The sequence below is a fragment of the Archocentrus centrarchus genome, chromosome 8 (assembly GCF_007364275.1).
Source record: "Archocentrus centrarchus isolate MPI-CPG fArcCen1 chromosome 8, fArcCen1, whole genome shotgun sequence".
NCBI classification, from domain to species: domain Eukaryota; kingdom Metazoa; phylum Chordata; class Actinopteri; order Cichliformes; family Cichlidae; genus Archocentrus; species Archocentrus centrarchus.
The window spans coordinates 20,653,281-20,666,044 of NC_044353.1; the positions used below are offsets into that span (position 1 = coordinate 20,653,281).

Here is a 12,764-nt window from a genome sequence, read left to right on the forward strand (position 1 = left end):
TCGCTGCTGCACACAACGCTGAATTACAAAATGGTAAAAACACAGGAAAAGCATAAGAAGCACTCGTGAATCCGTGAGTACTGTTTATCAGTTTGCGCGTGCGCGAAAAACTGGCCGTCGCAACCATAGTGCGCATGTGCGAGTCGAGCGTTTTCAAATCACCCCGGTTTCAAGTGTTTACACGAAAACGCAAGCCGGTGCGTTTCTGAAACGCTCCACTCTGGACCCCGTTTCTGAAACACATCGTTTTCACTCTGTTGTCGTGTAAACAGAAGGGCGAAACGCATCAAAACGACACCGTTGTCGTGTAAACGCAAGGCCGAAACGCATCAAAACGACACCGTTTCAAAATGAAAACGGTCTCGTGTAAACGGCACCTAATAATACTGCCTAAGGGAAGCATGTATAATGTAAATAGAATTGGTCCTAGCACAGAACCCTGTGGAACTCCATAATTAACCTTAGTGTGTGAAGAAGACTCCCCATTTACATGAACAAATTGGAGTCTATGAGATAAATATGATTCAAACCACTGCAGTGCAGTACCTTTAATACCTATAGCAAGCTCTAATCTCTGTAATAAAATGTTATGGTCAACAGTATCAAAAGCTGCACTGAGGTCCAACAGGACAAGAACAGAGATGAGTCCACTGTCAGAGGCTCTAAGAAGATCATTTGTAACCTTCACTAATGCTGTTTCTGTACTGTGATGAATTCTGAAACCTGACTGAAACTCTTCAAATAAACCGTTCCTCTGCAGATGATCAGTTAGCTGTTTTACAACTACTCTTTCAAGAATCTTTGAGAGAAAAGGAAGGTTGGAGATTGGCCTATAATTAGCTAAGACAGCTGGGTCAAGTGATGGCTTTTTAAGCAGAGGTTTAATTACAGCCACCTTGAAGGTCTGTGGTACATAGCCAACTAATAAAGACTGATTGATCATTTTTAAGATTGAAGCATCAATAATTGGAAAGACTTCTTTGAACAGTCTAGTAGGAATGGGATCTAACAAACATGTTGCTGGTTTGGAGGAAGTAACTATTGAAGTTAACTCTGAAAGATCAACTGGAGCGAAAGAGTCTAAACAAATACCAGCAGTGCTGAAAGCAGCCGAACATGAAGAATAATCTTTGAGATGGTTATGAATAATTTTTTCTCTAATGTCTAAAATTTTATTTGTAAAGAAATCCATGAAGTCACTACTAGTTAACGTGAAAGGAATACTCGGCTCTACAGAGCTCTGACTCTTTGTCAGCCTGGCTACAGTGCTGAAAAGAAACCTGGGGTTGTTCTTATTTTCTTCAATTAATGATGAATAGTAAGATGTCCTAGCTTTACGGAGGGCTTTTTTATAGAGCAACAAACTCTTTTTCCAGGCTAAATGAGCATCTTCTAATTTAGTGAGACGCCATTCCCTCTCCAGCTTTCGGGTTATCTGCTTTAAGCTGTGCGTTTGTGAATTATACCACGGAGTCAGGCACTTCTGATTTGAAGCTTTCCTTTTCAGAGGAGCCACAGTATCCAAAGTTATACGCAGTGAGGATGTAAAACTATTGACGAGATAATCGACCTCACTGGGAGCAGAGTTTAGGTAGCTGCTCTGCACTGTGTTGGCACATGGCACTGAAGAGCATAACAATGAAGGAATTAGATCCTTAAACTTAGTTACAGCACTTTCAGAAAGACTTCTACTGTAATAAAACGTATTCCCCACTGCTGTGTAATCCATTAAAGTAAATGTAAATGTTACTAAGAAATGATCAGACAGGAGGGGGCTTTCAGGGAATACTGTTAAGTCTTCAGTTTCTATGCCATATGTTAGGACAAGATCCAGAGTATGATTAAAGTGGTGGGTGGGCTCCTTTACATTTTGAGAGAAGCCAATTGAATCTAACAATAGATTAAATGCAGTGTTGAGGCTGTCATTCTCAGCATCTACATGGATGTTAAAATCACCCACTATAATTATTTTATCTGAACTGAGCACTAAATCAGATAAAAAGTCTGAGAAATCAGACAGAAACTCTGAGTAAGGACCAGGTGGACGATAGATAATAACAAATAAAACATGTTTTTGATTTTCCCAATTAGGATGGACAAGACTAAGAGTCAGGCTTTCAAAAGAATAAAAACTTTGTCTGGGTCTTTGATTAATTAATAAGCTGGAATTGAAGATTGCAGCTAATCCTCCTCCTCGACCTGTGCTTCGAGCATTCTGACAGTTACTGTGACTCGGGGGTGTTGATTCATTTAAACTAACATATTCATCCTGCTGTAACCAGGTTTCTGTAAGGCAGAATAAATCAATACGTTGATCAATTATTAAATCATTTACTAATAGGGACTTGGAAGAGAGAGACCTAATGTTTAACAATCCACATTTAATTGTTTTATTTTTTTTATTGCACATTGAATAATGTGCAATTATATCTTACAGTAACTGATTCTTATAAACTTGGAATTAATCCATTGAAATACATAGAGGGTATTGGTTTGTAGAAGCCACCATCCTGCCCTTATATCTTGATTACAGTGGCCAAGACGGACATCACTGTACCGCTTAACTGCATTTTAAGTATGTGGCAACATACGTAGGTGGAGGAGAAGAGAACTTGTAGGTGTTTGTGTGCCATGGAGGCAAATTTTAATTTGTGCCTGCACCTACTGTATAGGCTCAAGATATGAAGGCTCATACCTATGTCTCATCATCTAAGAAGGGGTCCTCTTCACTGAAGAACAATGGGAAGGAAAGAGACAACACGACCCGTGCTGGGATAAAGCTTGAGTAAATATCGGCACGGTCGCCTTTCCCAGATGGAAGGAGTTGCAGAGAGAGAAGGATTTTAAAAGCGACACTGAAGTCTCCTGCTTTCTGTTCAATCTCAATCAACATCTTGACGCTGACATCTAGTGGTGAGATTTTCCACACTGTTCCTTTAAAGAGGCTTGTAGTCTAAAGAAAATGTTTACAATGTAACCAAGCTAGGGATGTCAAATTAATTTTTATTCACAGGCAACATACCATTTAAGTTGAACAAAGTGGGCCACAGCAGTAAACAATAACCTAATAATCATAAAAATCATAACCTAAACAGAGAAAAAATAAAGAAAAAATAATCATATATAGTGAATTGTCGATTTACAAAATAAATGATAACATGTTTGAGATGCCTTAAAAAAATAAATACATTATGTCTTACTTTTTCCACATTCAGTCTACACAAACAGTCCTCTGACTTAATTTATTAAAATAAACTGCATTTAACTTAATTTACACAAGTTCTCAGAGTTTATTTACTTTTATCTGTATTTTTTGCCCACAGGGATTTAGTTGTGCATACTTGTTTCATTGAGCAATTTGTGCACAATCTTTCAAAGTACAGAACACTTCTGCAATGAAAAGTGCAAGTTCATGGTACAGTACAATTCAACTTGCCTCCCAAGAGCTTATTTTTACTGTACGTTAAACATCTATCACCATCATATTAGATTCTTTAAAGAAAGGAAGATTGTAGAGTTCATTGGTGCCAGATTCTCAAATTTGAGGGTTGTCTATGTCTTTTATCTTTGTTAAATGAATAAATTTGGATTTGGGAGCGATGGAAGAAGGCCTCACATTGGGTTCAAGAAATTTTAAAGCCAATGTGATAAGATATTTGTGCCATTATATCTAGTAGATTTACAGGTATTATTACCTCGCCCACCGACAGGTGGAGAGGTTCTGTTTTGGGTAGCGTTTGTCTGTTTGTTAGCAGGATAACTCAGAAAATTATGAACAGATTTTGATAAAAGTTGGAGTTTCTGGAGCTGTTGGGAGTAGTACAAGGAACAATTGATTATTTTTCCCTGGTGATCCAGTCAGAGGTCAAAAGTCAAGGTCACCCAAAAATGCAAATTTTCAAAAAAAAAAAAATCCTATCTTATGAATTTTTAAATTATGCGAAGGATATCTCAATGAATTTTTCATCTATCGGAATAAAATTTGGTACTCAGGTATAAACAACTGTGGATAATTCATTGTCTTTTCACATTTTAAATTTAAATACTTAAAATAAAGCAAAGTGAACTACAAACCCTATACAAAAATTACTCACCCTTATACAATTCATATCCCTGCAAATGTTTGTTTTTCTTTTTCTCATTTAGTTTTTTTTACGAGGATGCTATTAGAGTACATAAACTGAATAAACTATATCAGACTATATATCAAATTATCTGTTCATGTGGATCTCATTTTTTAAATAAAAATATAAAAATTATATTTTACAGTTTTTAAAGGCTAATAAAATTAATTTCTTGTCTTTGCGATGTAGCAATTTTTAATGGAGTATGACAACACTTTGAGGTGGGCGAGTTATGCGCTCTACTGAGTATGCTTCTATTTAATCAAGTGGTAGTGAACATAATCATTAGATGCGTCCATGGGGTACAGTTGATTGTATAAAGAGCATATTTTCATTGATTGATTGGCTGTCCAGTTTTTATTAATTAATAGTGTTACTATATGGCATATACAGTAGATATGTTGTAAAAAATCTATTTTAACACACCGAATGATGCAGAGGAATAAAGCAGTATGCATCAGTGTCAGAGTATGTTAAGCTGGAGATTTGGGGAAATAAAAGACTTCTATATTAAAAAAAAAATTGCCTGAAGCTCTGTGTGCTGAACCATGAAGACAAGGGCCAAAGGCTTGCTCTGGCTAGATTTTGTGTCAAATGGCTGACAGTTTGCTACTCGTACTCCCCTGTGTTACTGCTCGCCCAACATATCAGTCCTTTCTGCATTCTCTACTCACACAAACACCCTTCCTCTCTTCCTCCTCCCTTCCCTCCCTCTCTCTTGCTCTCTCTCTCCTTTAGCTGTTGTTCAAATCTGGATTTGAGAAGCATCTTTCTTGCTTCAATGATCTCACAGGGCAGATAGGCACATCACACTTCTCTGACACAGGCTGGTAACAAACAGGCTCTTCTTGTCTTAACAAGCCCTTTGGTGCACCAATAAAGGGATTCTTTCCTCCTTTTTTTTGGGCCACTGTAAATTAAAGCAATTGCAAATTGCCTCCCTTTGTATTGCAGGTTATACTTATTACATAGGGGGGAACAACTCCTGTGATCATAAACTGACACCAGCTGGCACAGCTCTATCCCTTTTGACAGCAGTTATTATTAAGGAGGATAATGGGTGAAATAGATGCTTCTATAAAAGCTGCCATTTTGCAGCTCTACCTGATCGTTATTTGACATTTACTTGTTCAAAATTGTGAAATGATTTATATTTAGAAAAGGAAAGAGTGGTATTTTTTCAGCCTGTGCTCCTAAAATCAATGAAAACATTTTTCCCATCTAAGTAGTGGAACAAATTGATTTCTTTATAGACTAAGTGTATCTTTTTAGTCCTCCCCTGCTGTGCTGCTGGCAATTCCTTTGTCTTTTCTAACTCCAAGAGTTTTGCTTGTTTTTGTATTTTTGGCTTTTTTTTATTTTTTTATTTATTTATTTTTTATGGACACAAAATTTAGAGCAGAAAATCTGAACAACTAATGCTACAGTGGTTGGAGACCACGGTATTACCACAGTTATTGTGACCGTATGCAATGAACTTGCAATCATGTTGCCTTCGAAATGGTTGCTTTGAAGACGGGCACCAGGTCTGTAAACACTTGCAGTCAGTTGCTGTCTCTGGTGACTTATGTGTGTCAAGAAAAAAATGATAAAATTACATTAAGACAAGTCAGTCTGCTGTCAGTCCATCAGTTTGCTTACTGTGATGAATAGTTGAAAAAGGCAATCTGTTGCTGCCTACATACACAGAAATTTACATTAAACAAAAATTCACATTAACTCTAGCTAGAACCTCCTAGATCTGAAACAAATTGCTGCAGGACAGCAATTTAATTGCAAAATGACATGACACCCTGCAACCTTGCTTTTATATTGGAACATAACCAGTTGGGTCCAAGCGAGTTGCACTCATTAGTGAAGACTGACTCGGACTGATTGCAGTTGCAGTTGCTATAACTTCTTGCAATTGGTTGCCAAATGCAAACAAATTCATTCATTCATCCATCACTCGGTAATCACAGATTTTTCTTGGTTGCAAGAAGGTTGCTGTCCTATTTTTACTCAAGTGTGACTGAACCATAAGTTAGCAATTTAAGGAGTAAACCTATTACAAAACAACTTGCTCCTTTGTAAATAAAAACATCATAATTAATATACGGCAGAAAATAAGATCTGTGAAATTCCTCTCAGTTTTGTACTGAACTTTCTTTTACCTACAGTATCTGAACCAATGAAAATTTAACTGGGCAGAAAAAGACAAGACTGTAATTTGAGTTGTAACCTGTGGTATATGAGACAGGCTGTGCCCAACCACTGTGCTTAAACAAAGCTATATGCTCACAGCAAGTTCTGCATTGAGTTAATCTCATTATAAAAACAGTAATGAATGGTTTCATATAAACAGGTGGTCATGTGATTCTTATCAGTTTCATCCTTCATCATCTAATCTGTTTTGAGTGCTCTTGCTGTCAAAGTGCATGAAGCATGGACATTTAACAGCCTGCACCAACAAGCTGAACAGACACCACTTTGTTGGGCTAACTTGGGACCTTTCTGTAGCTTTCTTATTCTTATGTTTATAATTTCCTGGTACCCACAGAGAGCATTTTAAGATGACCTTGTAAGAATACTGATACTGATCAAGATACACAAACACACACACACACACACACACACAGAATACACATCACTCACAGATGTAGGATGGAGAGGCCACGTGGAGAGCTGCACCACCACTTGCCTCTCCGTTTTAATTGCACTTTAGTCATTATAACTCACAACACATACACACTTACACCCTGATACACATAGGACCTTTGGGGCAGGCATGTTACTCAGAGGTTGATGAGATGGGCCGCTGAGGTGGCCCCACTCGGATCCTCGTCACTGTCTGTCTCCAAATTTTATTTGCACTTTAGACATGGAGGGTTTTGGGGGGGCAGTGTGGGCAAGCGCTGACGACCAACAGTTGGCGCTTGTGGCATAACTGTCCCCTCAATTTTAACTGCACCCTATACACCTCATTCACTCACAAACATTAACACATAGACCTACAAGTTGGGGAGGAGGAGGGGTGGATGGGTCATCTTACACCCCGATTTCTTGCGTCTCGCCCGGGGTAGGGGTCGGGTGGTTCCTTGGGGACCGGGCTGGTGGCGTCCTGGGGTCGCTGTTGACCCTGGGGTGGTTTCCACTTGCCCCGCCTTCAGAGGGTGGGTAGCTATGGATGAATGTGTGTCTTTGTGTATTTGTCACCGTCTCCGTGAGTATGGGTGGGTGAGTGAATGTGTATGTATGGCATATCTGTGTGTGGGTAAGTATGTATGGGCATGTATGAGTATCTGTGTATAAATGTGTACACGGGTGTCTGGGTGTGTTTGTATGTATGGCTGGACCTGGGTCTGGGCCTTGTGCCTTGCCTCCTGGCCGCTCCTTGCTGGTTGCCTCCTCCCCCCTACCCCCCTGGGATGGGGGTGCCTCGGGGTTCCTGGGTGGGGCTGGGTGTTCTGGCGTGGGTACTGGCCTGCCCCCCTTGGGGGTGCGGTGCGGGGCTGCGTTGGCTTCTTCGGCGTGGGGGGGGGCTCTGTGGAGGGTCGGGCGGTCCTTGGGTGCCGTGGGCCCGGGAGCCCTGCCGCCGGCCAGTGCAGGGGGCTGGCCGCGGGGGGGGGGCTGGCTTCTCATCGCCTTGGGTTCCCTGGAGCCCTCGCTCCTCGACTGGGGGGGCTCCGTCTGAGACCACCCTCTCCCGTCTGCTGGGGTAGGTGCGCGGTGGTCTTTGGCCTGAGTGGCCGGGGGTCTTCCTGGCCCTTGGTGGGCGGCTGGTGGCCTGGGGTTCTGGGGGCTTTCCGTACCTGCCTCTGGCTTCTGATGGGTGGAGCTGCAGCGTTTTGCCCTCATTGGTAAGTACGTTCCATGACACAGACACAAACATGACACAGACACAAACGCCCACTCAATCACAACTCAACAAAATTGTTGGTGTGCGTAACATGCTTTGTTAGTTTTGTTTTTCACACACAAATTTATTTTTGCAAGTATTGATAGTATTTTTTTTTATATGTTAAAGTGATGAAGTATCTGATTAATAGACTTGTGCTCTTTCCCCTTTTTTTTTTTGCTCCCTTTCTCTCTCCCTTTTTCTTCTCTTTATTTTCCTCTTCTTCAGCCTGTCAGCTCTGGCTGTTACATAGTATGTGGAAAAATAACTCAGATAAATAAAATAAAGGGTTAAAACAACAACAAGAAGAGCCTATTGAGAACCTATAGAGCTCATCTTGAAATAGCAAATATGTTTGGCACAACAATGCATTCAGATCACAGTTCTGCTTGCAAGATCTACCAGACATGACAGGCTAAAAAAAAAAAAAAAAAAAAAAAAAAAAAAAAAAGATATTGGCCTAAGTTCTTAATGATTAGGCCAAAGATACCCCCCGGTGACTCATAAACAACCCACTATTTTTCAGTTTAATAAACTAGATTCAAATAGTCCCTACGCTCCATAGAAAGATCACAAAATTCAGACCATCAGGCAGCCATTCCATACTGTCTCACTTGATAACATTCAGTCTTCCTCCATCTTCCTGATCTGATTTATTATTACGTTCAACTCTCCCCTTTCGTACAGATCCCTACCTGACAGAATAAGAAGAACTCCATAAGCCCCCCCCCCCTCCAAATTACAATGACATAGCAATCAGTCTCCCTTTTATCGATTGCCATTTCATTGTGATTTTATTCAGCATTACATAGTCATATTGTACTTCCACTTGATCTAATGATAATGAATAATGTATGAGACCTCACAGATGATTTTGTGACATTTGTGGCCACGACCCAGCCACAACCTTTCAGTTTTTAAAAGCTAGTGAAAAGCACGTTAGGCACAGAAACCTGCGTCTCTGACCCACCCCAGTACCCCAGAGGTGTCCACGGCTTTCATCAGCAGCTTCCCGTCATCCTTGTGACCTTTTGTCCTCACTCCTTGCAAAGTCCTGACCAATGGGCAGAACCTCCAAGCAGTATTTTAATGATGAATGATTACAGTGGTATAATCATTCTTTATACCTGTTTAAAAGTGAGTGTATTTTGTTTTACCAATACATTTATTTAATAAAGAGATTGACCAACCTGTATGTTGTCAAAAGATGATTTGTTGGTGACGTCATACAGCAAAAGAAGAGCTGAAAGAAACAAAGAAAAGAAAAAAAATCCTGTGTAAAACATTTTGGCATTAAAGCAACATCTCTGCAAATGTTCATTTCAGTTTTTAACCTTGATGCTTCAAGTCCATGAAATTATGAAATCAGTCTCTCATTTTCACTGCTGGCACAAGACTGATGAGTTTGAGATCTTTCTCTTAGCCTTAAATGCATCATGCACAGACAGCTCAGACAGTTAAGTCTTTAAGTAGTGACCTTACAGCATCCTTTTTAGCAGCTTAAGTAATACTGCATGTAATGGTGATTGAATTTTCTGCTATTCAAGCCATTCCTCTTTTTATTTAAATGCAGAGAGCCCTAAATTGTTCTCCCTCTACGTAGCAGTTTACCTAAAGAGTGCAGGTACTCAAGAGGCAGCTGAGAAAGGAATTGGCCCAGGAGGGATGAACATGATGCAGACTGACAGCGATGTAACAAAGCTGAGGTCTGCTAGACTTGTGCTGCAGGAATTTCTCACTCCTTTGCAATTGGTCACCACTAAGTGGTTGAAGTCAGGACACATAAAAATCATAACCAGCTAGTCGTGTTGCTAAGAGTGCAACACTCTGTATGGATGGCTTTCTGCCATCTGAATTCAACATTTTGTCCAGCTGTTTTCAAATACTAATGTTTAAATATCAATAAACGTCAGCCTCAGATATCTGGTTAGCATACTGTTTTGTTATAATACTACTGGAATACTGGAAACAGTGGATTCTTTATATGAGACATATAGCTCAGTCAAACTAAGGTTTAAATAAAGAGATTGTGAGGATAGAAAAAGGGAAGAGAACAGATGCAGGGAAAGAAACACAACAATTAAAGAAAAACAGCTAAGCCATTCAGATGAAATAAGGGACCATTTCTCATTAATGTGGCTCCAAAAAAATGGAATAAATGGAGGAACCTTTATTATGAAAGCATACTCACAACTTTCATATCACGGTTTATGCTGTAACATTTTTGTTTTTAGACTTTTATTGGCTCTACCCTTGAGTTGTTTTCCTGCCTGTCTGGCTGTTCTTGTTTGTCTATGTGAATTTATTCTTTTCTGTTGCTTCCTGTTATATTTTGAAGGTTATTCCTTCAGATGGTTGTGTTTTCACTTTCTATATTCGTTCTCTTCCCACCCTCATTATTGTCTGACCTGTGCATTATTACCCTTCTCCCTGGTGGGTATATAGACACACAGTTCTGACATGGCCCTTACACCCTCTCCCTCCAAACACCGGTTTGGTTTCCTGTCCATGTGAAGTGTGTGCCACCTTAAATGATCTTCCAAATCAACGAACCAGGTGGGGTACCACCTGTGCTCCACCTGCTTTGTATCATAGATTGTGGACTCACTACGCTTATAAATATGAGTTTTTATATGTTTTTATATGACTTTGTACTTGTGAAATGGCAGCCTTTTGGTGGTTTTGTTGTAAAATCTGGTCTAAAATTGTCCATCACTAGGCAGAAAAGGCCTAGCCTAGATCTATCTCATAATGGTAAAAATGTATTTCTGCCTTACTGACTGGGGATGACTGTTCAGCAGCCCCAAGTGTGTGAGGAGTTAATTTTTATTCAGTCTGAATATGTTCAAAGAATTTGATTAACTAATCCCTGGTTTTCACTTCCGTATATCAAATGGTATATATTTAAAGCTCCAATTATCAGTCTGGATCAGGACAAATGAATAGTTATGAAAACTTAACAGGGGAACACAAACCATTTTCAATAAAGTTTTTAACATTAAAGGACAGAATTTCTGAAATGCTCTGAAGTCCTCTGTTATGGTCCACCTATTCTGTTCTGTTGTCTGTCTTTGTTAATTCATAATTTGTTCTGAACTTGGTTTTACTACAGTGCATGTGTAGATAAACCAAGACATAAAGATTTACAGTGTATCACAAAAGTGAGTACACCCCTCACATTTCTGCAGATATTTAAGTATATCTTTTCATGGGACAACACTGACAAAATGACACTTTGACACAATGAAAAGTAGACTGTGTGCAGCTTATATAACTGTAAATTTATTCTTCCCTCAAAATAACTCTATACAGCCATTAATGTCTAAACCAGTGGCAACAAAAGTGAGTACACCCCTAAGAGACTACACCTGTAAATGTCCAAATTGAGCACTGCTTGTTATTTTCCCCTCCAAAATGTCATGTGACTCGTTAGCGTTACTAGGTCTCAGGTGTGCATAGGGAGTAGGAGTGTTCAATTTTGTAGTACAGCTCTCACACTCTCTCATACTGGTCACTGAAAGTTCTAACGTGGCACCTCATGGCAAAGAACTCTCTGAGGATCTTAAAAGACGAATTGTTGCTCTACATGAAGACTGTCATATAAGCTGCACACAGACTACTTTTCATTGTGTCAAAGTGTCATGTTGTCAGTGTTGTCCCATGAAAAGATATACTTAAATATATGCAGACATGTGAGGGGAGTACTCACTTTTGTGATACACTGTAAACCACAGAAAACATCCTGATGCTGAAACAGTAATCACAGATTTTTGCAGAAATTGAACTGAAAAAAACCTGATGTATGCTGCCTATCCACCATCTAAAATAATCCTTTCATCATGCTGCTCTCTCCATGTCCTCTAGCAGAGCAATTCCTAATTCAGAGTCCCTCGTCCCTCCTACACTTTTCTCTCTGCAGTGATACTTTAGCTGTGGAGACTCTGGCTGCAGCTCTGCTCTGGTCCCCAAAATATTATGCCAGTGACAATTGGCTCCATTTATAATTGTCCACTTTAGCATCATAGAGGAGTGCATATACACTCTGTATGTAAACAGGGTGAAGGAATAAGTGTTTAACTTTTCCACACTGAATGAAGTACAAATCCATGGGTCATTAGTCAAAATGTAAGAAATATCAAAAAACAGTTACAGTGACCTCTACATCTGATCAGCTCTTTTTGGGACCCTGTGGAGATTTTCATGTGTGGTTGCTGATGTTAGACATAGTATGAGGTGTGTTCAAAAAGTTCTGTAACTCTGCCAGAACCATTTGCTTGCCTCTTTGTGTACCTGCTGTCCGTTTCCAGCTGGTGCTGCTGCTGCTGCTTTCCATGGCAGCACCATTCTCACTGCCTCAGTGATTCACTCTGTGAGTTTCAGTTTGGGGAAGCTGATACAGAAAGCCAGTTTGGAAGATAGTGATTATTGTGTGGCCCAAACTGCTATTTTAATGTGCTCAATGATGCCTCGTGATGTTAAAACAGAACTGTAGCATTAATGAAACATTAAAAGTCAGACCCTGGAGGATTTGGAAATAAACACAGAGCATGAGAGCTGCCTTCGGACTTGAAAACTGTACTCTTCAACTGAAGACGGCTGTTTGGTTGAGATTTCTTCACTGAGCGAGTTCGAGGTGAAATTGCAGAAGCACGCAAACAATTGATCAGAACGGGACTTCCACAGGGTGATCCAAAAAAATAGCAGCAGCTGTGTACGTGGTGTGAAGCTGCCCAAGGAAAGTACCTTAATTAGGAACCAATTTA

At 39.8% G+C, this 12,764-nt stretch overlaps 1 protein-coding gene across 1 annotated transcript in view; it reads right to left on the reverse strand.

Moving 5' to 3' along the window:
* Window positions 1-12,764, reverse strand: part of LOC115784523 (ras-related protein Rab-26) — a 68,403-nt gene that overhangs the window by 26,827 nt on the left and 28,812 nt on the right. The window contains exon 5 of the mRNA XM_030735777.1: window positions 9,192-9,244. Coding sequence (XP_030591637.1) covers window positions 9,192-9,244 — 53 coding nt within the window. The remainder of the gene's footprint in view (window positions 1-9,191; window positions 9,245-12,764) is intronic.